Source organism: Camellia sinensis, chromosome 9 (assembly GCF_055761805.1).
Source record: "Camellia sinensis isolate YWXY chromosome 9, ASM5576180v1, whole genome shotgun sequence".
NCBI lineage: Eukaryota > Viridiplantae > Streptophyta > Magnoliopsida > Ericales > Theaceae > Camellia > Camellia sinensis.
Window position 1 is genome coordinate 22,184,029 of NC_138969.1, and position 26,857 is coordinate 22,210,885.

The 26,857-nt window shown below is 31.9% G+C and overlaps 2 protein-coding genes across 20 annotated transcripts in view; one reads left to right on the forward strand and one right to left on the reverse strand.

Annotated features, from left to right (window-relative positions):
• The first annotated feature begins 1,358 nt into the window (after positions 1-1,358).
• Positions 1,359-22,335, forward strand: LOC114292231 (putative catabolite repression protein creC). The gene is made up of 8 exons (XM_082888839.1): positions 1,359-1,638; positions 13,274-13,482; positions 18,367-18,459; positions 19,333-19,426; positions 19,549-19,636; positions 19,806-19,911; positions 19,999-20,091; positions 21,449-22,335. Exons 1-8 carry the CDS (start codon positions 1,359-1,361, stop codon positions 21,842-21,844), a joined length of 1,359 nt encoding a protein of 452 aa, XP_082744965.1. The 3' UTR covers positions 21,845-22,335.
• A 578-nt stretch (positions 22,336-22,913) lies between these two features.
• The window catches only part of LOC114260429 (electron transfer flavoprotein-ubiquinone oxidoreductase, mitochondrial), a 53,149-nt gene continuing 49,205 nt past the window's right edge, over positions 22,914-26,857 (reverse strand). For 15 of the 19 annotated variants that reach the window (XM_082886273.1, XM_082886272.1, XM_082886267.1 and 12 more), the window contains 6 exons: positions 25,562-25,654; positions 25,069-25,171; positions 24,466-24,528; positions 24,302-24,392; positions 24,114-24,198; positions 22,914-23,528 (listed from right to left, as the gene is read on the reverse strand). In XM_082886273.1, the coding sequence (XP_082742399.1) occupies positions 23,289-23,528; positions 24,114-24,198; positions 24,302-24,392; positions 24,466-24,528; positions 25,069-25,171; positions 25,562-25,654 (675 nt within the window). In that variant the 3' untranslated portion in view covers positions 22,914-23,288. The remainder of the gene's footprint in view (positions 23,529-24,113; positions 24,199-24,301; positions 24,393-24,465; positions 24,529-25,068; positions 25,172-25,561; positions 25,655-26,857) is intronic. The other 4 variants (XM_082886279.1, XM_082886281.1, XM_082886280.1 and 1 more) reach the window with 4 other exon arrangements.

The window sequence follows — 26,857 nt, forward strand, 5'->3', positions numbered from 1 at the left end:
TTGGAAAAAGATTTTCAAAATATTGCTAATAAATATATTTTTGCTCGTTGGTAATCTATTTTAAGTATTTTTTATTTTGATACTGAATATATTCCTGGTAGTCAAAATTCTATCCCTGATTTCCTTACCCGAGAATTTTTACAGGGAGGATAGTGCATCATGCCTACTCCTTATTGTTCTACAAACATATTACAAGTCACAAGATACCGCAAAACTATTCGCTATTATAAGTTTAAAATATACTATTTAAAGTCACTACAAAATGACCCTTTCCTTCATCAAGACCCTTACCTTCAATTCAATCATATTCGAAGTTCATCGCAATTTCATTGCTCATTACACTAATCTAGTTAACTTTTATATGGACAGATTAGATGTCCTTAGTGGATGCTAATCTACTTTTGTCATTTTTCTTACAGATGTCAACCCACAAACCTACTACAAAACCTCTTGCCATTATGCCATCCAGTCAACCCATTGTTGCACCTTCAATTGATCTAGTCAACCGATTCCAAATTCTTGGTAATATTTCTAAACCCAGTTACACTTCGGCTCTGGCTTCAGACCCTTTTGTCTGCCAGTCAATTACACCAATGCCTCCTAACAGGTCTACCCCAAGAACATATTATTTTCTTAAACAATCATTCAATCTTTTTTACAATGAACTAATCCATAAAAATATTCACAATGTTTTTGAATTAGTCAAATCCTATTTTCCTAATGGATGGCATTTCATACCTTCCCATCCCAATAAGTCAATAACCTTTTATAAGGATATTCTTTTCCACCATAAGTCAATAGTCATTAAACCTATCTATGATCGAGTCCAGACCAGTAAAATCATTTATCATTCCTTGTACATTCATAATATTGTTTCCATGGAACAATGGGGTCTCCCTTTTCTACTACGAGACCTTCCCAACCATTATATACAATATAGTTAATATGATTACATTGATGCTTAGTTTAAAATCCTCCTACATCAAAATGAGTCATATAGTCATTCTTGATTTTTCTTATTTGACCACAAATTCAAATTAGAATTCCCTTCTTGGTTCCTGAGATAGTGGTCACAGCATGGTGCCATCACAGAAATCATCCTTTCTGAGTTAATAGAACAAGTCAATTATTTCTCTTCAAGTTACAAGCTCAGCCAGCATAAAAGTCAGTTTCCTTGGTTACTCCATTTTATGTCCAAATATAAAGTCCCCTGGATTTTTAAATGGCAATACAGTCTATCCAATAACATAGTCAGTTGTCAACAATTTGTTAAATAGCGGGATACATTCAAAGCCCATCGTATTATTGAACAAGTCCAGCAAGAATTTCCAATTAACATTCATGCCCCAACTCCTGCAATGGTCAAGTCTCAACAAAACCCAAATGCTTCAGTCACACAAGGAAGCCCACTTCCTCTCACTACAGTCAGACTTAGAAGCCCATCAACTAGCATTGAACCTTCCAAATCCAAGTCCTCCAAGGCCAAGGCCAAGGCCAAAGCAAAACCCAAGTCAACCTCTAGTGATGAATTGATTGAAATGGCCAAATTATTAATGGCCCAAGCAAAGTCACAAATTGAAGATGAAGCCTCGGATGATTCAGTCTCCTCTGAAGCCTCAACCAATCATGATCCATATGGTCCACAATTCCAAGATGCTCAGGACCCATATGCCTAAAAAAGTCATTGGATTCCATATATATACATCAGTTTCAGTCACTTCTCTTACTTTGAGAAAAGCTTGTGATATATATATATATATATATATTGATTCTCCATCAGTCAACTGTATAGTCATGTTTCCTCACTGCAAGTAAAAAAAAAAAAAAGTAAAAAAGTTCTCGGTCACAAAAAGATACTCTCAGCACCCATGTGCCTCTTATTTTTCAGCTTTTGAAGTCACAAGTTTCACAGTATTTTTCAGCTTTTGAAGTCACAAGCCTCACAATTCCAATCACAAGCCTCACAGTTCCCAATTCACAAGCTTAACAGTTATCCACTTTGCTTATAAAAGAAACTTCTCAGTCAAAGCCAATTCAGAGTTGGAAAGAGTTAAAATTTTCTTTTGTAGTTTCTCTCAGTTTCTGTAAAATTTCATATGTTTTAGTGTAAACATTCACGTCATCTAATATTAATATTATGAACATTAACATTTGTATTCATATTCATATGTTTTAGTATGAACATTCACGTTATCTGATGTGAACATTCACATTCACGTCATTTGATGTGGATATTCACGTCATCACGTACAGTCAGCATTTGGATGCATAGGAACTACCAAAATATAATGACAATCAATAAAGAATCATATTTAATTTTTTGTGTGTAATGTATATCAACATTAAATAGTGGTGTGTAGTTAATGCATACCAACATTAAATATAAGGGTATAAGAGTCTAAGAAAATAGTATAAATCAAGAAAAAAAAAAAAAAAACCTTATGGAATAAAGGTATAAATACATGGGACTAAGTGAGTTACAAATTTCCTTCATGGACTTCTTGGGCTAGAACATTCCTAAACAGGATTTATCAATAAAAACTCCATTAATTTTTATGAAAAATAAAATAAAATTTTAATTTAATGAAATTGTTTTGAAATTAATAAAAATTAGGAGAAATTATTAAAAAAAAAATTAATGAACCTTATAACAAAATAAATTATGAATTTTTAATTTTATCAAATAGTAATCGTTTTGGTTGTTTTTAATTTAAACTAATTGTTTATTTTCGTTAAATAAAATTGACTGAAAAATAATATTTTAGTCATTATAATATAGGTATACAGAAAATGTTTAAAATATTAATTTTTTTTTTATTGATTTTAATAACTAAAATATTATTATCTTTTTCATCAATTTAACTTAACAAAAATAAACAAATGGTTTAAATTGAAAATAAAGGGCGAATTACACTAACAGTCCCTATAGTTTGGGTGGTGCCTCTATTTACACACCACCTTTCATCTCAAGGCACACCATTACTCAATGCACACCTTTAGTAATTTGATAAATAAGAAATTTGTTTAATACACACCACAATCTTCCATCTTTACCCTTATTCACACACCCCATTCACAATCTTTTATCTTTACCCTTACTCACTCACACACACTATCCACAATCTTTAACCTTCTATATTGTACACCTCCACTTCAAAAACACACACAACGTGCCCTCCATTTTCTGTTTCATTGTCATCCCAGAGGTTTAGGAACCAATCTAAACCAATCTTCATTCATGCTAAAGACTACTTCACTCCATTCTCCTCTGGTTCATGACCCCCTCCATGGATGCACAGTTTTGGAAAAACCAAAAAAAAAAAAAAAAAAAAATTGTTTTAAGTGTTCGAAAATACAGAGTCAAGCTAAGTTCAAAAGTTTGACTGTTAAAAACCAAACAAATGCTATAAGTTCAGAACTTATTAATTGATCATGTGGACTATGTTCAACACTAGAAAATCGAACAATTAAAACTTGTTCGGTTGCAGATAGTCGAACATGAGTACATTGTTCAAATCTCGGAATTCGAACGAATACAAACAGTTTGCCACGCAGTAAGTACATGAAAACAACAAAAAAAAAAGAAATTGAAAAACTAACATTTTCCTTGCTCCATTGTTCCAAACCAATATTGCCAGATGCATCCATCATTCAATCCAATCAAAATCTTCAATAATACGTATATTTCTTGAGAGAGAAGATACGTAAGTAGTGTTTCAGAAGAGAGGTGTGTATTGTATTTATTATTGTCCTTTATGGTAATTTTACATAAGGTGTATATCATAACCCTTTGTCCTTTGTGGTCATTTTACATTAGGTTAATTTTGCAATAAAAAATAAACTAATTAATGGTGTGCCTTGAGAAGGTGGTGCGTAAATAGAGGCACCTCTATAGTTTGAGACTCATGTCACTTTGGTCCCTGATTTTTCAATTGTGACACATTTGATCCTGAATTTTGAATCTTGTTCCAAATAAGGACAATTGAAGATACCATTGATCAATTTCAAGGGCAAAGTCGTCAATTTGATAAAATATAAATTAATTTGACAAAAATAAATGTCAAAAAGATATTTTTAAAATTTTAAAATTATTTCTACTCACCAAAGATAAAATTATGTAAAATTGATAAATCTTTTACACATTAATTAATTTATTTATTTTACCAAATTAATTTTTATTATATGTCTAGATAATGATCATGCAAGGGGTGGTTGTTTTTATTTTCGTTAAATTAGTTTTATTTTTCTAAAAGTTAAATATGGCGACAATTTTGATATTACTATTAAACCAATCCATTAAGTCTTCGTTTGGCATTGGCTATTTTAGCTAACTTTTTTGTATTGGGATTTTTTTAGCCTTGTTTGGTTTGGCTTTTTTTGATTTTTTTTAACTTTTATAAAAGAAAAAGTGTAATGATTATGATTTGGATGTAACATTTCGTCTTATTGACTTATGTAGCCAATTTTATCCTTTTGTGCTTTTTTAGCTAAAAATCTAAAAAAAAATTCAAAACTAAAAACATTTCATATATTAAATATATCGATTACACATTAAAAACCTAACAACCACCCATTACATAATTATCATCTAAACACATAATAAAAATTAATATGATAAAATAAATTAATTAATTAATGTGTAAAAAATTTATCAATTTTACATAATTTTATCTTTAGTTGGTAGAAATAATTTTTAAAAATTCAAAAATATTTTTTTGACATTTATTTTTGTCAAATTCGTTTATATTTTATCAAATTGATGATTTTGCCCTTGAAATTGGGCAATAGTATATTTAATTATCCTTATTTGAAACAAGATTCAAAATTCAGTGTCAAATGTGTCACAATTGAAAAGTCAGGGACCAAAGTGACACAAGCTCCAAACTATAGGGACCGTTAGTGTAATTCGCCTGAAAATAAATTAAAAAATTAAAATTTTAATTGACAAAATTAAAAACTTATAATTTCTTTTATTACACGACTCAAACCCTAGGATTTATTTTGTAATTTTTGCTAAATTTTTTTTGTATTGTTTAATTTTTTGTCCTTTTTTTTTTCTATGCTCTAATGACACTGGTTTATAAGACTCTTAATATATTAATGACATATTCAAGTTACCCATAATTTGTCTCTAAATTTAATTACCATAACATTATTCAAAAATTGAAAAAAAAATTTGAAAACTTGACATTTTTGTTTAATTTATTATGATTATATATTACAAAGTAAAGTGTCATTTTTTGTTTTTGCTAAATAATGAATGATGCGATTTCTGTGGGAGCCGAGTAAAAATAAACTTAAAACGACTAACAGAGTACAACCAAGCCCATCTTGGATGGGCCAAACAAGGCCAAGACCCACTGGACTCAAAGTCATTGTCGAATAAACATAGAAGCATGATGAGAAGCATGCCGAGTCAAGGGTACCTGGGCCACACGACTGAGCCGAGTATAACAGATAAGTTGGCTAGACCCTGTTAGGCAGATCCAGGCTGTCCCTTTCTGGAGAGTACAGTAGAGAGATAGGTATTGAGAAAAGTGGTGATGAGGGCCTAAGCTACAAATGAGGAAAATCTCTATAAAAAGGAGAAGGATGAAAGAAAAATGTATGTGCTAAAAAACTTCTATCCTAAGAAATCCAAAAAATTATTCTTTTAATAGAAGTTAACTTGCTCATCGAAGTTCCAGAACCGCTGACTAGAGTTTTATTTTTGTTTTAGGTGATAATTGGAAAAATCTTCTAAGGGCTTGTTTGGATTAAAAGAATATTCCAAAACTACTTCCCCACAATTTCAACTCTATTGTTCATTTAATAATATAGTGTTGTTATTCCTCAAAATAATAATAATAATAATAATGATAATAATATGGTGTTGTTCATAGAAAGAGTACTTATCTACTTTTAGATTAAAAATCAAATCCAATGTAGTGGCTCACAATTTATCAATTGAAGATCTAGTTTGTATTATTTGAACTTGACTTTGACATTTATGAATGGTCTGAATTGTAAGGTTTGGCAAATAAAAGATAAGTTAATGTAAAGAGATAAAAATTACGTATATACACAAGCTCATTTATTTATTTTGTGATTTTGACTTAAATCATTGAATTGAAACATTATTAATAAGAATAGTGATTGAAGAATAGTGGTGATAGGCATATGAAAAGAAAAAAAATATCACAAAAAATATGACATTGTTAGAGCATTTGAGTTATTTTATTACAATAAATACTACTAAAGTAAGTTATAGTAAATTTGTATAAAATAATTTTTTACTGCACTAAAATACTACAAAAAAAGTAAAGTTAATTGTATTTTTTTCATCAAAGAAAATAAATGTAATTTATTCTAATTTTTTTTGAATTTTATTGATTTAGGAACCATCAATCAATACTCCATATTAAATAATAAATAAATAAATTGATATATAAACTTTGCTGTTTACTTTTCTTTGAGTTTATAGTCTTCTCCCATGTAGTTTTTCTTTGAATTTGAAATTGTTTCAACATTTTATTCGCAATAGCCACAAAAGACTCACATCAATAATCTTGATTTTAAATTAAAAATAATTAACAAAAATTATAAAACTCATAGTAACAATGTAGTTATAAACCATTTATTTTATATTTAATGATGTGTTATAATTTTATTAAATAACATAGCAACAATGGTACATGCTTAAAATAAATCACAAAAAAAATATACAAAAAGTACATTGTATGGTTTAAATTTATTTTTTGTATTTAATTCTATGCAATTATCTTTTCTCATAAAATGAATATTTTAAGGAAAATGACTGGTAGCTCGAAAAAAGTGGCCCGATTTTGGCTCGAATCGCAAAACGACGTCGTTTTGCGATTCTTTTTTTTTTTTTTTTTTTCTTTTTCTTCCTTTTCTTTCTTTCTTTTCTTCTTCTTCTTCATTGAACACAGGAGAAGAATAAAGGGGAAGAGGAGGAGAGAGGGAGAAAGAGAGAGGAGAGGAGAGAAGGGCCCCTCCTGTGCCTCCGCCGCCGCCGATCGTCACAGCATCTTCGATCGTTGGAGCAGCTCCGATCGTCACAGCAGCAGCTCCGATCGTCGCAGCCCCGCCTCCGACCGCCGCCTCCTCCAGCCCGATTTTGATGGCCCCCTCCCCCCTAGTTCTCCTTCTTCTTCTTCTCTTCTTCTTCTTCTCCGAATTCGAGCCAAATTCGAGCCTCCGAATTTGAGTTACGAATCGGAGTCGATATTTTAATTACATTTATGATCCACTATAACTAAAGGACAATGCCAATCTTAACCAAAAAAAAAAAAAAAAACTAAAGGACAATGCACAATCAAAAGCATGACTTTCAAACCATTATTTAAATTATGACTTTACTAACATATCACCCGTACTATACACGGATTGTGTTTATAATTATCTATATATGTAAATTGTGATTTTTAATTTTTTTTAATGTCTTCTTTTTTTCATTTTTTATATTATATTAAAGTTTAATATTTTGATAATAATAATATGTGTTGGAATTTTCAAGGAATTAAATGTCTTTTTTTTATTATATTATATTAAAGTTTAATATTTTGATAATAATCATATGTATTGGACTTTTTAAGAATTTTTTTTTATATTTGTTCTTAATGCATTAAAGTGTTATTATGAGAGATAATAATCATATGTGTTGAAACTTTTCAAGGAATTCATGTGTTGGATTTCAAAGAATTTTTTTTTATGCTTGTTCTTAATACATTAAAGTGTTATTATGAGGGTAAGACTTGGGAGTTGGGAGAAGTTAATAAATGCTAAGATTTTTTTTTTTAAATCAAAAAATCAGGAAATTTAGATTGGGAGATTGGAGCTCCCACAAAGCTTGGGGTTAAAAACCCCCTTTTGCTTAATATATAGTATAGAAGTATAGATAGATGTGTTGAACTTTTCAAAGAATTAAATGTTTTTTTTATTATATTATATTAAAGTTTAATATTTTGATAATAATCATATGTGTTGGACATTTCAAGAAATTTTTTTATACTTGTTCTTAATGCATTAAAGTGTTATTATGAGAGATAATAATCATATGTGTTGGGACTTTTCACGGAATTCATATGTATTGGATTTCAAATTTTTTTTTTATATTTGTTCTTAATGCATTAAAGTGTTATTATGAGGGTAAGACTTGGGAGTTGGGAGAAGTTAATAAATGATAAGATTTTTTTTTAAATCAAAAAATTAGGAAATTTAGATTGGGAGATTGGAGCTCCCATAATGCTTGGGGTTAAAAACTCCCTTTCGCTTAATATATAGGATAGATAGATGTATTGGGACTTTTCAAGAAATTCATATGTGTTGGATTTCAAAGAATTTTTTTTATGCTTGTTCTTAATGCATTAAAGTGTTATTATGAGGGTAAGACTTGGGGGTTGAGAGAAGTTAATAAGTACTAAAGTTTTTTTTTTTTTTAAATAAAAAAATCAAGAAATTTAGATTGGGAGATTGGAACTCCTACAAGGCTTGGGGTTAAAAACCCCCTTTTGCTTAATATATAACTAGCCTATCACCCGTGCTATGCACGGGATAATTATAGATATTTATGTTTGTTTTAATTTTTTTTTAATATATAAATTATGTTTTTTAAGATTTTTTATAAAAATAATTTAACAATCTTATCACTAACCATAGTGTACAGGAGAAATTAAAAAGGATACTGCAGTAACTATGTACAGGCTGTATCAATAATTATTTGTATGAGGGAATTTTAAATGTTAATAAGAGATTTTGACCAAATCAATAAATGCAGGCATGTGGATTGGAAAAAGTTATTAAATGCTGATCAGGAGATTTTGACCAAATCAATAAATGCTGAAGTTTTTTTTTTTTTAAATCAAAAATTTAGAAAATTAAGATTGAGAGATTGAAACTCCCACAAGGCTTGGGGTTTAGAAACTCCATTTTTCTTAATATATTTACAATTATCTATATATGTGAATTGCAATTTTTAAATGTCTTTTTTTAAAAAAAAATATCTTCTTTTTTCCTTTTTTATATTATATTAAAGTTTAATATTTTGATAATAATCATATGTGTTGGACTTTTGAAGGAATTAAATGACTTCTTTTTTATTATTATATTATATTAAAGTTTAATGTTTTGATAATAATCATATGTATTTATCTATATATGTGAATTGCGATTTTTAAATGTCTTTTTTTTATTTTTAAAATGTCTTCTTTTTTCCTTTTTTATATTATATTAAAATTTGATATTTTGATAATAATCATATGTGATAGAATTTTGAAGGAATTAAATGTCTTTTTTTTTATTATATTATATTAAAGTTTAATATTTTGATAGTAATCATATGTGTTGAATTTTTCAAGAAATTCATATTTGTTAGATTTCAAAGAATTTTTTTTATGCTTGTTCTTAATGCATTAAAGTATTATTATGAAGGTAAGACTTGGGGGTTGGAAGAAGTTAATAAATGCTAAAGGTTTTTTTTTTTTTTTTAAATCAAAAAATCAAGAAATTTAGATTGAGAGATTGGAGCTCCCAGAAGGCTTGGGGTTAAAAACCCCTATTTGCTTACTATATAGTATAGATTGTGATTTTTAAATGTTTTTTTTTAAATGTCTTCTTTTTTTTTCTTTTTTATATTATATTAAAGCTTAATATTTTGATAATAATCATATGTATTGGACTTTTCAAGGAATTAAATGTCTTTTTTTTATTATATTATATTAAAGTTTAATATTTTGATAATAATCATATGTGCTGGACTTTTCAAGAATTTTTTTTATGCTTGTTCTTAATGCATTAAAGTGTTATTATGAGGGATAATAATCATATATGTTGGGACTTTTCAAAGAATTCATATGTGTTGGATTTCAAAAAAAAAATTTATACTTGTTCTTTATGCAGTAAAGTGTTATTATGATGGTAAGACTTGGAAGTTGGAAGAAGTTAATAAATGCTAAGATTTTTTTTAAAAAATATCAAAAATTAGAAAATTTAGATTGGGTGATTGAAGCTCCCATGAATTGTGATTTTTAAATGTTTTTTTTTTAAATGTCTTCTTTTTTTTCTTTTTTATATTATATTAAAGTTTAATATTTTGATAATAATCATATGTGTTGGACTTTTTAAGGAATTAAATGTCTTTTTTTTATTATATTATATTAAAGTTTAATATTTTGATAATAATCATATGTGTTGGACTTTTCAAGAATTTTTTTTATGCTTGTTCTTAATGTATTAAAATATTATTATGAGGGATAATAATCATATGTGTTGGGACTTTTCAAGGAATTCATATGTGTTGGATTTCAAAAAAAAAAATTGTAATTGTTCTTAATGCATTAAAGTGTTATTATGATGGTAAGAGTTGAAAATTGGGAGAAGTTAAGAAATGTTAAGATTTTTTTTTTAAAAATCAAAAAATCAAGAAATTCAGATTGGGAGATTGGAACTCCCACAAGGTTTGGGGTTAAAAACCCTCTTTTGCTTAATATATAGTATAGATTTGATAATAATCATATGTGTTGGACTTTTCAAAATTTTTTTTTATACTTGTTCTTAATGCATTAAAGTGTTATTATGAGGGATAATAATCATATGTGTTGGGACTTTTCAAAGAATTCATATGTGTTGGATTTCAAAAAAAAAAGTTTATACTTGTTCTTAATGCATTAAAGTGTTATTATGATGGTAAGACTTGGAAGTTGGGAGAAGTTAATAAATGCTAAGATTTTTTTTTTTAAAATCAAAAAATCAGGAAATTTAGATTGGGTGATTGGAGCTCCCATGAATTGTGATTTTTAAATATATATTTTTTAAATGTCTTCTTTTTTTTTTCTTTTTTATATTATATTAAAGTTTAATATTTTGATAATAATCATATGTGTTGGACTTTTCAAGGAATTAAATGTCTTTTTTTATTATATTATATTAAAGTTTAATATTTTGATAATAATCATATGTGTTGGACTTTCCAAAATTTTTTTTTTATGCTTGTTCTTAATGCATTAAAGTGTTATTATGAGGGATAATAATCATATGTGTTGGGACTTTTCAAAGAATTCATATGTGTTGGATTTCAAAAAAAAAAATTATACTTGTTCTTAATGCATTAAAGTGTTATTATGATGGTAAGACTTGGAAGTTGAGAGAAGTTAATAAATGTTAAGATCTATACTATATATTAAGCAAAAGGGGGTTTTTAACCCCAAGTCTTGTGGGAGCTCCAATCTCCCAATCTAATTTTTCTAATTTTTTGATTTAAAAAAAAAAAACTTAGCATTTATTAACTGCTCCTAACTCCCAAGTCCTACCCTCATAACAACACTTTAATGTATTAAAAACAAACATAAAAAAAATTCTTTGAAATCCGACACATGAATTTCTTGAAAAGTCCCAATACATATGATTATTATCCCTCATAATAACACTTTAATGCATTAAGAACAAGCATAAAAAAAAGGACTTTTCTCATGTGTGCCTTGCATATGGTATGCAAGGCACTTACACCCTTCTATTTTGTATTTACACATTTATATGTATTGAGTTATATCAAAATATTTGAAAACTTATACATTGGTGACCTGCTAATCAGGTCACTTTCTAGGTAAATTAATAAAATAATATATTATATAACTAAAGGTGTAGATGGTTACAAAAAATGTATAAGTTTTCACAAAAGACATATATTTTCACGAAAGGCATAAGCAATTTCAGAAAAAGGCGTAACTAATTTCTGAAAACTTACATGTTTTATGTAAACTTACGCCTTTTGTAAAAACTTATACCTTTTCTGAAAACTTACGCCTTCTGTGAAATTATTTACACCTTTTATGAACACTTACTCTTTTTGTGAGTTGACTTACCAAAGGTGTAAACAAACGAAAACTTACACATTTTGCTTAAGCTTACACCTTTTCGTGAAAATACTTACAACATTTTTGAAAAGTTACTCCTTTTGTGTAAGAATTTTTGGCATAACATTTATACTTTTTTTTCGAACTTACACCTTTTGTGGAAGCCCAACTTAAAGCTTTTTCGGAAGTCACTTATACCTTTTGTGAAAAAATAAATTCATCAAATTTACACCTTTTGGTTAAGCTTATACCTTTTCGTGGAAGTGCTTATATTTTTTTTGAAAAATTACTCCTTTTGTGTAAGAATTTTTGGCATAACATTTATACTTTTTCTTCGAACTTACACCTTTTGTGGAAGCCCAACTTAAAACATTTTCGGAAGTCACTTATACCTTTTGTGAAAAAATAAATTCATCAAATTTACACATTTTGCTTAAGCTTATACCTTTTCGTGGAAGTGCTTATATTTTTTTTGAAAAGTTACTCCTTTTGTGTAAGAATTTTTGGCATAACATTTATACTTTTTCTTCGAACTTACACCTTTTGTGGAAGCCCAACTTAAAGTTTTTTCGGAAGTTGGGCTTCCACAAAAGGTGTAAGTTCGAAGAAAAAGTATAAATGTTATGCCAAAAATTCTTACACAAAAGGAGTAACTTTTCAAAAAAATATAAGCACTTTCACAAAAAGGTATAAGCTTAAGCAAAAGATGTAAATTTGATGAATTTATTTTTTCACAAAAGGTATAAGTGACTTCCGAAAAAGTTTTAAGTTGGACTTCCACAAAAGGTGTAAGTTCGAAGAAAAAGTATAAATGTTATGCCAAAAATTCTTACACAAAAGGAGTAACTTTTCAAAAAAAATATAAGCACTTCCACGAAAATGTATAAGCTTAAGCAAAAGGTATAAATTTGATGAATTTATTTTTTCACAAAAGGTATAAGTGACTTTCGAAAAAGTTTTAAGTTGGGCTTCCATAAAATGTGTAAGTTCGAAGAAAAAGTATAAATGTTATGCCAAAAATTCTTACACAAAATGAGTAACTTTTCAAAAATTGTGTAAGTTATTTCAAAAAAGATGTAAATAACTTCACAAAATGTGTAAATTTTGTTTTTACAAAACGTATAAGTTTCACTAACCATAAAAGGAGTAAATCTTCATTTCAAGATTCATAAACACAAAAGGAGTAAACATTTTGGGACAACCACTGAACAGTTACCACCAACATAACCATAAAAGGAGTAAGTCTTCATTTCAAGGTTCATAAACACAAAAGGAGTAAACATTTTGGGACAATCACTGAACAGTTACCACTAACATAACCATAAAAAGAGTAAGTCTTCATTTCAAAATTCATAAACACAAAAGGAGTAAACATTTTGGGACAACCACTAAACAATTACCACCAACATAACCATAAAAAGGTATAAGTCTTCATTTCAAGGATCATAAACACAGAAGGAGTAAACATTTTGGACAACCACTTAACAGTTACCAATGGTTTCTCTGTTCTGTCTCTCACCCACACACACAGAACAGTTACCACCAAACCTCACTCCCGCTCACCACCCAACCATCGCTGGCCACCGTCGCACATCGCCACCGCCGCAAATCACCACTGCCGCTGTTGCAGGTTTTTTTCTCTCTCTCTCTCTCTCTCGATCTTGGTCTCTCTCTGTCGATCTCCGTCGATCTCGGTCTATCTCTGTCGATCTGTCTCTTCTCTGTCGATCTCCTTCGATCTCGGTGTCTCTCTGTCGATCTCCGTCGACCTCGGTCTCTCTCTGTCGATCTCCGTCGATTTCGGTCTCTCTCTCTACCGATCTCTCTGTCGATCCGTCTATCTCGGTCTCTCCGTCTCTGTCGATCTCGGTCTCTCTCTCTCTCCCTTCCTCTATATTAAAAACAGGTCCTCTTTTACCTTGAGATACTTGGTTGGATTTGGACTTGGATTGGTTAATCCAAGGCTGTCTTACTGCCATTACAAACCCCTAAAATCTTATAGCAATTTACCACTAACATTTCGCCAATCCAAATGCTAAAATTCCTGGAAGATCATTTTCTTTTCTCATAATTAATCAGAAAAGAACCACTTTCACAAACCGACGATCGAAACCTTCACTCACTCTTAACAGTTTCTATCTTCTTCTTCTGATTCAGAAAGAGTGAGATCGTGGAGTGGTGGAGATGGGATCTGGAGCTGGAAGCTTCCTCAAGGTCGTTGCTAACAACTTCGATGTTCTCGCTGGGTATCTCTCTCTATCTCTCTATCTACTTTACCCAAATTCTATTGATACAGTGACAGTCGGACAGAAATCAATTTCAATGCCCTTCTCTCTTGTTCTTTGCTTCGCAGCTATGCTCTTGTTCTCTTTTTGTTTTCTCAAATATGAATTTTCTACACTTTACTCAAACCAACCCTGAATACGTTATTTTATTTTAATTTTTTTCCAATTTTGAGTAAAAATAGTTTGCTTTCTAGGTCTACATCCTAAAAATTTAAAAAGAAAAACTGGAACAAGTTTGAAAAGAAAAAAAAAAAAAAAAATTGTAAGTACAATTTACCACTAACATTTTTTCTTTTTTACTTTCCTTGTTTCCTTCTCTATAATTTGTTGATGTTTCTAAGAGACAAGAGCATAACTGGTAGCCATTTGCAGTATTTTTCTTTGCATATGATTGGAAACATGCCTTTTTTCCACCTCATTGTTGCTTGCTCTATCATTTGAATTAGCAAGTCAATGGAGAAATTATGCTTGCCATTATACTTTGCTGCCATTAAGTTAAGGCATTACATGTTCCCCTCAGAAGTATTTGTGGTGGCACAAACTAATGTGATCAAGTACATGTTGTCTAAACCCATAATGAGGGGAAGACAAGACAAATGGTTGTTGGCTCTAATAGAGTATTGTTTCAAGTATGTCCCTCAAAAAGTCGTAAAAGGCCAAACTTTGGTTGATTTCTTAGCTAAACATCCTTGTTCATCTATTAACGAGGACTTATTTGAAATTAATTGTATAGAAAACACCCCTTGTAGACTAATGTTTGATGACTCTAGAACTAAGGAAGGGGTTGGAGCTGGTGTTGTGTTTGTTGCCCCTAATGAGCAAGTACATCAATTTTCTTACTAGTTAGATGAACGACATGTCTTATCAAATAATCAAGCTAGGTATGAGGCCTTGATTATAGGTTTAGAATTGGCTATAGAATTCATAATCACTAGTTTGCAAGTTTTTGGTGATTCACATTTGGTTATCAAGCAAGTTAAAGGTGAATACAAGTGCACTAACAAGGCCTTAGAAGAGTATTTAGTTGAGGTTAAATGGTTGGTGAGTTTCTTCAGCCATGTGACATTTTAGCACATGTTTCGATTGGAGAATAATGAGGCTAATGAAATGGCTCAAGTGGCTTCTTGTTTAAAGATTCCTAAAGGATTCCAATAGGATCCAAAAGAGAAATTTCGTGACAGTAATGAATTTGGAAGTGGCAAAAGAGGATTGGAGACATCCTTTGATCAAATATTTTATAAATGCCAATGAGAAGGTTAGTAGGCAGATTAAGTATCAAACCTTGAATTATGTCATCATGGGATATGACTTATTCAATAGAGCCCATGATGGTATGACCTTATTATACATTAGCCAAAATGAACAGATGAAAGTAATGGATGAAGTGTATGAAAGCATATGTGGTGCCTATCAAGCTAGAGAAAAAATGAGGTGAATGATCAACAAGTACGGTTTATTTTGGCCTACAGTAAGGAAGGGTTGTATGGCCTATGCTAAGAGATGTCAAGCATGCCAAAAGCATGATAGCCTTCAAAGAGTCCTTGCAATTGGTTTGCATTCAGTGATAAAGCCATAGCCTTTCAAAGGATGGGCAATGGACTTGATTGGGCAAATTTTTTCTCCTTCTTCAAAAAAGCATTCTTACCTTTTGGTGGTAGCTAATTACTTCACCAAGTAGGTGGAAGGAGTGCCATTGATGGTAGCAACCCAAGGGCATGTAATTGACTTGGTGAAAAAGCATATAATCCATACATTTGGTCTACTCCAATCGGTTACTGTTGATCAAGAACCTATGTTTAATGGGGAAGAGATTAGTGAATCTGCCAAGGAATATGACATTTCAATCCTCAATTCATCACCTTATTATGCTCAGCCTAATGGGCAGGCTGAGTAATAGAATAATAAAGAATAATTTGGAAAGGGTGATTGAGGAGAACCCTAGATATTGGCACAATTTATTGACTAATGTATTGTGGGCCTATTGAAATTCCAAGAGAAACAGTACTGGTACTACACCTTATGAATTGGTATATGGCCATGATGCAATGTTGCCTTTAGAGGTGATTGTTCAATCTAGTCGAGTGGCCTTACACTATGATATTCCAATTGATGAATATACTGAGGCCATGATGGTTGAGTTACAAGATTTTGAGGAAAAAGAGTTATGGCTTATAGCTATCTTGTTGCCCAAAAAAGAAGAGTGGAGAGAGTCTACAATATGAGGATAAAAGTTAAGATACTTTTAGAGGGGGATTTGGTGTGGAAGACTATCTTACCTATAGGCAGTAAGGATCCAAAATTTGGAAAGTGGTCGCCAAATTGGGAAAGACCATTTAAGGTTTTTAAGGTCCTTAGAGAAGGAGCCTATCACCTTGCATCCTTGGAAGGGGTCCCACATAGGAAAGTTATAAATAGTAAATATTTAAATAAATATTATCCAACCGAGTAGGAAAATGTTAGACAAGCATAAAGTAAGAAGACATGCATAAAAATTTTTCTTTTCATTATAAAATTTAAACACAAAAAAAGTTCTAATGTCTATTCTAAAAAAGAGAAAAAATAAATACAAAAATCTCAGTCCCTTTGAAGAACAATTACAAAGCTAGCCCAAGCTGAGAGGATTGCCCTTCTTTTGGCCTTCACTTGGACATCTCTAGGGGCAGTGGGGCCATCTTTTGCCAACAACTGGTCCATTTGTTGATTAATATTACTCTGCTCCTCCATTAAGAGAGTGTGCTAGGTATCAGCTACAGTAAGTTCTACTTGCAACTGTTGTATTTGTGCAATATTGGAAGCCTTCTTCTCATTGATGAAGGCACTTTCTTTGCAAAGCAGCAGCACTGGCCAATGTGTGAGAAACTTGCCTTACAAAGGCCATTTGTGCATTAGCAGCCTCAATCTGAACTTTAAATTATGTCATGAAAGAAAGGTATTGGAGAAGTTGACCCATGAAGTCTTGGAGGATTTGAAGCTGGTCAAGATCTAAAATTCTTGCTGCTAGTGGTAGAAAACTTTGAAAGCTGCCAGAAAGTTCTTCAACCCTGGTGAGGGCAAGATCTTCAAAAAAATGACTAAGCAGTAGGAATAATTGGTCGACTTCTTGTTGTTTAGAAGAGGTTAGTTGGTTGAACCCTTCTTCATAGGTAGTACTGGCTATTGACAACTAAAAGGCACTGGTCTTTTTTAGCAAATATGGAATTAAGTCCATTGGAGAACTCCTGGTCTGGTCACATTAATGTAGAGATTAATGCATAATAATGGAAGTCTAGAATTAAAAATAAAAAAAATAAAATAAAAAAGGGTTACCTCAGTGGTAGTACCAGGAAAAGAAGAGGTGCTCTTGCTAAGTTAAGGTTTGCCCAAAATTGCTTGAACTGGTCATGTTGATGTAGAGAAATGATTCCTTGTGAATATTGTAATTGCATTTGCATCACTTTTCACTTAATTTTGCAATGGCGTACAGTAAACATGACATACTGTTATGATTTTGACCATATCCATCTCAATTCCTTTGCAGTGATTCAAAAATTTGTTTTTGATAGACATTATTGTGGTTTGTTTACATATCTATTAATTAAGTAATGTGCTTGAATGGTGCACTTGTTGTTCATTGAGAAATATAGCTTTATATGACGGGGACTGTTCCTTTCCTTGAATATTTTCGATCTGAATATGACTGGTTTTTTATTATTAGTTATTATTTTTATTTTTATTTTTTAAGATCTCTAGTCAGTATGACAATTCTGAGGATTATAAATAAATTATGTCTTGGAGATTTTGGACATGGGCAACAATTTTGGTGCCTTTTACATGATTTATGATTACCATGCCTTTTGTTTTTTCTTCAAATCTTTGAGGTGGATAATAATTGTGCCATTGGGGCTTTGATTTCAAAACCGTAATCGTAAAGAATGAATATTTACTTTTCTATGTAATTTTTTGTTACTTCATAGCTGTCTAATCGATTGTTAGTGTGAGGTTGTAGATCAAACTTCAAAAAAAAATCCGAAGCTTTTATTTTTCTCACTTATCTATGTATCTCTAACTTTGGACCCTCTTGAATTCTGGTTATTGTGTGTGTTTCTTATTCAAAGATACCAATGAAGTTCTATGAAAGTTCAGATTGGATCCAAAACCTGGCTGTTTGATTTATATGTTATGGAGTTCCTTTTTATTGGTGTTTGGTTATATAGATTTGGAACTAAGTGCTGGATCCTGGGATTTTGTAGTCCTTGGGAGTTGAGGCTTATACATCATGGCAAGGATTAAACCTCAAGCTCTGCTACAACAAAGCAAGAAGAAGAAGGGTCCAAGTCGTATCGGTGCCACTACAGTTATTTTATACAGCTTAATTATAGTTGTGATGGTGTTTTTCTTGTTTGCTAGTTAAAAGTTTATATTTTTACAAATTTATTATATGTCATATATGTGAATAGTTATTCACAGATAATGAAAAATATGTAACACAACACTTAATACATTAAAAGTTATATATTTCATAATACAGAACATTGTTATTCTGAAGGGATTGATTACATAAGATGTGTTTAGAGGGTTGAAGAAGTATCGCCGAAGTGCCCGCAAAGTATCAGTAAAGTATCCGATATTATGGATTTGATTTTTTAATTAAGACATGTTGAAGAAGTTTCAGACACACTTTTAAGAGTGTCCGAAGAGTGTCGGTGTCCAACACCACAATTCCTCCACAGAAGTGTCTGTGCTTCTTAGGTCAAAATGAACTCAATAAATCTTAGGTGCCAGTTTGATGCGTTTAGATTTTAGGGTACAAGTTGAACCTAACCTAAAGTTTTGGGTTTCAATGCCCTTTACCTGATATAACAATATTCAGTAGCAGTAAGCATGAGAATTTGTCTACTATCTTATTCTTCAATGATTGTTTAAAGGTTTCAATGACATTGTGGCATTTTTGCACTGACTTAACAAAAGATTTAAAGGTGCAAGTGCCTTTTCTAATTAAGTTCATATGCGGTTAGTTGTTACTTTCATTTTCATAATGTACATTGTGACATCGTTATTTTTCACCTATTTGGTATTTTGACTGATGGTTACATAATGCTAATGAGGGGAGATGGTGAAATTTTAATGCTTTTCTCACATGACCATATAGATGGTATTAAGTGAAGAACTATGTCAGTGCTTCTACCTTCTGTAAGTTCATTGATGGTTTTGTGCAGAACCCAGTTGCTAGATGGCATATTTGCCAAGGTTCAATTAACAGCATTGCCTTTTCAACTGATGGGACCTATATTGCGACTGTTGGAAGAGATGGTACTGTCTTGATTCCTTGTGTGTCTCACAGATTTTTTTTTTTTTTTCTTTCTAAATTTACCTTCTTTTCCATTTGTATTTATTAGTGGTATATATGGGCTTTAACTAATCAATGAATGTAGGTTATCTTCGTGTATTTGACTACAAAAATGAACAACTGATATGTGGTGGCAAAAGCTATTATGGTGCTGTATTATGTTGTGCTTGGAGGTGAGAAGCTTTTGTGGTTTTCCTTTCATAATAGTTTACGCCTTTTTATTGTTGTAGCTTTTCTTTCTTTTTGTAAAATGATACTGTTTTTCCTAGGTGTTGTTTTTAGACTAGCTATTAAATCCATTTAAAGAGAATAGTATTATTGACAACTACTGCTACTCAACAGCATGGATGGAAAATACGTTTTGACTGGAGGTGAAGATGATCTAGTTCAAGTTTGGAGTATGGAAGATTGTAAGGTTGTAGCATGGGGTGAGGGACACAACTCATGGGTAAGTTTCTTTCAATAGATGGTATTAGTTCATAGTTTCCTCTCAAGCGCCATGACTTCCACATTCACTTTGATTGGTGGGTGACAGGTCAGTGGAGTTGCTTTCGATTCATATTGGTCGTCGCCAAATTCGAATGGCTCAGAAGAAAATGTTATGTACCGATTTGGTTCTGTTGGCCAGGTATCTTATTAGTCTTTCATTGTTGTCAGTGATAGTTGAATATCATATTTTGTGGATGCATACTCACATAATTTCCTTTTTCATACTGTTAAATATTATTGATTAAATGGTTCCTTGTCATCCAGTGTTTGTGAAATTCTTTGCAACTGAGACCTAGAACTCCATATCAGATTTGACAGTTCTCAGTGGTCTTGGCACTTGTGATTTCTTTGATCTTTATAATTAATCTGGCTGGTTGTTAGAGGTAATTAGTTGCAATTCCTGGTCAACAATACACATTAGGCTGAATGTCATAATGTAAGAAGCATGAACACAGAAGCAAACACAAATAGAGGCATGGAACACGAAAATTTTGAGAAATTAGGATATGGACACGGTGAAAATATGAAATTTATTTTATTATATATGTTCTTATTTGATATGTATATGCATATAAATTTAGGGAACATATATAAGAAGCATCATTGTATATGTGGGTGTATCTTTTCTTTTCTTTTCTTTTCTTTTCTTTTCTTTTTCCTCCTGTATTTTCATATATTTTGCTTTGATCCCAAATCATCTTTCTTAATTATAAAAAAAAAAAAAACTAAGGTGTCTTGAGGCATATCCAAACACAGTCGCATGTCTGTGAAGTGCCTTGCAAAAAAATAATAATTAAAAAAATTGACATGTCACATGGTGTGTACGACATGTGAACACTCGTGTCCCCAGCATGTCAGTGTCCATTAACTTATCCGATACAGACATGGCACCTATTTTGAAGTGTCGGGTGCTTCATAGGTCATAATGATTTTTGATGCTAAACAATGACAGTGGTATGGCTTAAAAATTGTGAGGAGTTTCATTAGACTATCTACTATGAATCTCAAGCATGACAGTGAAATTTTTTTTTTTTTTTGAGCACCAGACAGTGAAATTTAGGATAAGCAGAGACTAGAATTTTGAGGATAGGTAGCACACAGAAAATGATAAATGATCACCAGAAATCATTAGGAGACCTAGTAGAAAGTCATGATTATGATTCATATAAATTTAGGATAAGCGGTGACATTTAGGATAAGCTGAGACTATTGATTGTTTATCATTTTCTATTTATGTTCTATCCTCAAAATTCTTTCTTCTATTATTGTGAGTTGATTCAATTATTTATTTTATTTCATAATATGTTGCCATTTTATGGTGCCTAAGAAAAAAATTATGTTTCGCTGCCATCTTGTGACGTCTCTAAATTTGGGCTTATCATTGCTTCTGTCATTGTTCAACAGTTTGATTCTGTTTTTTAAAAGTATTTCTATCATCATTATATGCTTACTTTAATGTCTTTTTCATTTCACAATTTAATGTTGTTATTATGCAGGACACGCAATTGCTTTTGTGGGACATAGAGATGGATGAAATTGTTGTGCCACTACGCCGAGCTCCTGGTGGGTCCCCCACTTACAGCACTGGAAATCAGTCCGCTCACTGGGACAGCGCTTGCCCAGTGGGTACTCTGCAAACCGCGCCAAGCACACGAGATGTTCCAAAACTCTCCCCACTGGTTGCACACCGTGTTCACTCCGAACCCCTCTCTGGTTTGGTATTTACTCAGGAATCTGTACTTACTGTCTGCCGAGAGGGACACATCAAGATTTGGATGAGACCTGGATTTTCTGAAAACCAATCGAACAGCTCTGATTCTGCGTTGAGCACGAGTTTGAAGGAGAAGTCATTGCTGTCGGGAAAAGTTGGTAGTTCTAGTTACAAACCGTGATGAAACAGTGATTAGAAGTGAGACATAAGCGATCTTTCAAGAAGTCCCGTTTCTACATGATGTTTTGGTTGTTCCTTCCTTTTCATCTGGTTGTTTTGCTCGGAAATGGCAAAGCCTGCATAGCATGCGTGCATGGAGACTAAAAATGGTTCCATTGTATATCAAGGGATGAAAATGCAGTTGATATCATCATATGAGATTGAGAAGACACTGCCCAACCTACCTTGTAAGCTTGGAATGGCTGAGCAGAATAATGGAAGTTGCTTCTTTCAAATATATAATCTGCAGGTTTTTTTTTTTTTTTTTTTTTTTTGGGGGGGGGGGTGGGGTGGGTGCGCTTTGACCCCTATTTTTCTTTTGAAATTGCAGTTTCTTTTCTTTTCTTTTTTTCGAAATCTTCTTTTTCTATACTTTCTTGAGGGATTGGAATTGGATAGTTGTACACTTTCAATTTATATCTAATTGCTCAAATTCTGGTGGTCTACAGTAAATATATCATGCAATTGGTCACACGAAATAGGTAGATTGTATGAAGCAGGCAGTAGTTAAGGCTGTGTTTGGATTGTGGATTTAGATGAAACAAAAAAACAAAAAATGGAAAATATAGTTACTTTGCATACTTATTTGGGTAAATTACACCAACCTTTGCCTAAGATTTGAAAAAAATACATTTAAGTCTGATAAGTTGCATTACACTGGTTTTCTTAAAGTTTTAATTTACGTAGTTTATTTTTCATTAATAATTGGTTGTTCATAGAAAAATGATATCTAACTTATTTATTTTTACAGATGACTAAACAAACAAAAAAAAATTTGGGGAGGGGATGTGTGTGTTGTTGGAACACTGTACTTTAGTTTCATGTTCTATTCCTATCACAATTCAAGATTCAAACAACCTTATGCTAACTGCAGTATGAAATTATATCCAAGCCAAATTCGAATAAAAGATGATTCAGTATACAAGATCTATTAAAGCGGGATCTAAAAGGAAGAAAATAAAAAACAATATAGACGGATTTTCTCACCTCGATGATCTGAAACTAATTGGAGTTATATGGAGTATCCAACATTGATAATAATGCAACAGAATATGATATATCATTCAATCAAATGCTTAGCTGTATGGTATGACAAACTTCACAATTCACTCAACTGGGAAAGAAAATAAACAAAAGCTTATATAGTCCCATGCCTGTACAATGTCATTGATTACTTGAACACACGAGAGCTCAGTTCAAATATCCTATTGGGGCTACAAATGCACACAAGGTTTGGAGTCCAAGTCTTCTCCAGAAACTATAATTCAAAACGGTCTTGAACTATTGATTGAAGAGATCGAGGAAAAACTGGACTGTACAGTTGCACTGAGAGAAACCAAACTTGATATTTTCATCCAAAATTTACATACAGCTTAGAGCTGTAACATAACATTGAATCAGCTGCGTCACTCGATTCTGGAGTCCACGGTTTCAGTTTCGGTGGGAGGATTTATTTGTGGTATATATGCAGTTTCAGGCAACTGATGTGGCTGTGTTACCTCTTGAGAACTTGGTTGTTGATTTAACCAAGCTTGCCATCGTCTTCTCAATTTTAGAGTCTCGAGAAGAATAGCAGTCCCACTCATTGTGCCTCCAAATCTAGCAAGCGTCGCAAGAAGAACTGAAAGCGCAGCCTGCACATGAAGCTGTAGCTCCCACACAAACATATAGAAACATTTAGGTTCCACTTGGATAAATGAATTTCAAATGAACGGATTGACTATTATAGATAGATTAAGAAACTATAATGGTAGAGTAAGATGAGAAATATATTATTATGAACTTTGTACAACTGTAATCTTTTAGCACAGGATTTCAACATAACTAATTTTTACATTTCTATTTCAAATCCATCATAATCTATCATGGTAAAGCTTTCAATTCAATCTTGAAATCCAGATATGAACCATCATGACTAAATTTGCCTATTCTCTTTGAATTATAAGCACCCAAATCAATTCATTTCAAACCCATAAATCCAAACGCAACCTTAACATTAGAGGGAACCACTTTGTTTGCCTTTTACAATATTAGCCAACTATGTTCAAACATTGTTTACCCCATTCATGAGATGGCTTTAAATAAGTCAATTAGGATGACAGAAAAGTTCAGGAAGATCAATATAAAGCTCTTACAATATAAAAAAAAACATTTTGACACTAACTTCAACTAGGTCAGTTCCATTGTCCGAATAAATCGTTAATTTCTATCTTCACTCAAGTGACTCTTACCTTACCAGTGAATAGAAAAGGTGACCAAAGAGAACGACAAGTGCAAACTGAATAGTTGCATACGGCCAGGCAAATTTTCTCCTCACTAAGCATAAATTGCAGAGATATATTAGTAGAGTATCAAAGATGCAAAACTCATGCTAGCAAAAGGGTCGACCAAAACATAAAACTTACAAAACTTTAGCTACCCATAGTTGTTGATGTCATGGATGCAAGGAGACCCAACATGCAGGAAAATGGCAGGGATATGGCAATTGCACCCGATCCCATTTTCGTAACCTGCAGACAGAAAGCACATATTAGGAACATTGGTAGGCTTGAAAGTGTTGTACCTAGAAGTCACTAAACTTACCAAAAGCTGCTCTAGAAAACATAAATAAGCTAGCATGCTGACAATGACGAGAACAGGAACATCCTGCCAAACTCTGATAAAAGTCACATTGCTTTAATTATACAGATTTGAACATCAGCTCATATTAAAATTAACAGAAATTCTCAAATTAAAATGATATCAAGATAAAATTAAGTTTGACAACAAGCTAAAGACCAACATCTAGTAATCAGCATTTTACTGATGGCATTGTTCTCAAATCCCAATTGATTGACACTGATTTCAATTGAGTTAAAAGCCTGTTTGGTACAGCTTCTTGCAAGTTGAAAGCTAATAATCAAGAAAGCATAAGCTAAAACCCCCTCTCCTGCTTCCTGATTTCAATATGGTTCCTAAATTGCAGATCTACAGTGATATATAAACATTGCAGGGAAATTAATCTCATCTGGCATACTTAATCTCATAGTAACTAAATCTTGAATGACTTTATCCTAGAATTTAGCAATTTACAACACCAAACAATCATAAAATAACATTGTTTTATATCAACTAGATACCAACTAGACATATCGTATGGTTTTCACATTAAAGATGAAGCACTGCTTGAGATAATGTGAGTTATACCTGATTTCATGGCAGTATGTGTGCCCTTTATTTTTCGTACATTTAAGAAGCCAGCTGAGCATCCAATAATTGCTCCACCCGGGAATACTAGATATGGAATAGACTGAAATTTAACTAGCATCATATTTATATTTGCATAACATCTAACAAACAATTAGTAATATTGTTAATAAGGTACCATGCCTTTTGAGCTGTAGATAAAAAATGGGAAAAACGAGTTGCCACTTTGCATTTGCAGTCTAATCGGCTATAAATATTATAATTTTAGCTCTTATGATTCTGGCACACAATATGTGCAAATCTTGTGTAAACAGCCACCAATAATTTTGCAAATGAAAATTATTTTCAGGCACTTGCATCTGCCTTTTAGCACAGATTTACAATACTACATCAGGCATGCATGTGGTGGATTCAAGAAGCCTTTGACACTTCTACTATCTTAATGTGAATTTTCCTATTGGTCGCTGGACAAATAAAATAACATATCACGCACCTGAAACCCGCCTTCATTCAATGTAAGGGCACCATATTGGAGGACAGTAGCACCTTCAAGAAGAGGTTTGATGGCCAGATGATGTTTAAGTTTCTACACAAAGGAATTAATACACAAGAGACCGAGTAAGACCTTATGCTTGCACTTTGTAGATAAATACCTAAAAGGTAAAGAGATACACTCTATCCAAGGAAAAAAATGCTGATAGGATTACAGACTTCAAAATAATAAAAAGCTGTTAAGGGATTCTCCAAGAAAGTAAACTTAGGTGATAAAAGAATCGCTCAAACAAACATTGAAAGACTTGGAACCAATACAAGTCAATAGGTATGAGAAAAAAAAAAAAGTTATATATTCTTTGAAAGCAGGACAGCCTATTGCATTAGCTTCAGTTGACTCTTTTCTTTTTTTTTAAATGAGCTGGGTTTTGCACATTTTGTTATGGGTTGAACAATAAACATCACCTACCAAACCCACTCACAATACTGTCATTCAAGTTTGTTTACCATATACTTCTAACCATACAATTGATATGAGACAAATATGATGGTTACAATTGATCCAATCATCCTATTTGTTGACTAAACTCAGCAGATCATCATCCCTATGGAGGGAAACCTTTTCTAGATTTGTATGATGCTTGATGCAATCTAACCACAAAAGGTGATTCCCAAGGAATTCCCAGGTTCTTCTTCTCTTGCTTCTTTCACTTTTATTCTTCTTAGACACTAGTCAGATTTTACTGTTCGCAGGTAGTGCCTATTCAGTCCCACATTTATCCTGTCAATCCAAAATCAACACTAACTCTTTCCACTACTTTTTGGCATTGAATTGAGCACTGACACCTTAAAATACTTGCTGTCAATAACTACTGACAAACTATTCACTGAAAATCCAACAGCCTTTTCACTTTAAAAACTAAGTTCTAACTCTTTACAATTGGAAAGCCCTACAACCTTTCTTCCAGTTTATTAAATCCTAACCAACAAGCATAATGCGACTCCCACCCCCATTAAGCTAACTGCAAGCAGCAACATTCCAAGTTCCTGCTGTTTCCTACGTCAATGTATGAGAAGAATATACAGAGAAAGAAAACTGTTTATAGACTTTTGGTAACATTTTATATGACAAACAGTAACAGATTTTCATTTTATAAAAAAGAAGAGAGAGAGAGAGACTCACATATGAAAAAGAAAATGTGCAATCTTGACTTATGTGCTAAGAAGCACGGATACTTCTAAGAAGGTGACGTATCCGTGTCGTGTCCATGTTGGACACCGACACTCTTTGGACACT

Excerpts from the sequence above, each read along its gene's own strand:
- LOC114292231 (XM_082888839.1), top strand. The coding sequence starts at position 1,359 with ATGGTCAAGTCTCAACAAAACCCAAATGCTTCAGTCACACAAGGAAGC. Across the intron at positions 19,427-19,548 it reads TGCGACTGTTGGAAGAGATG|GTTATCTTCGTGTATTTGAC; the intron begins GTACTGTCTTGA and ends CAATGAATGTAG. Across the intron at positions 19,637-19,805 it reads GTATTATGTTGTGCTTGGAG|CATGGATGGAAAATACGTTT; the intron begins GTGAGAAGCTTT and ends GCTACTCAACAG.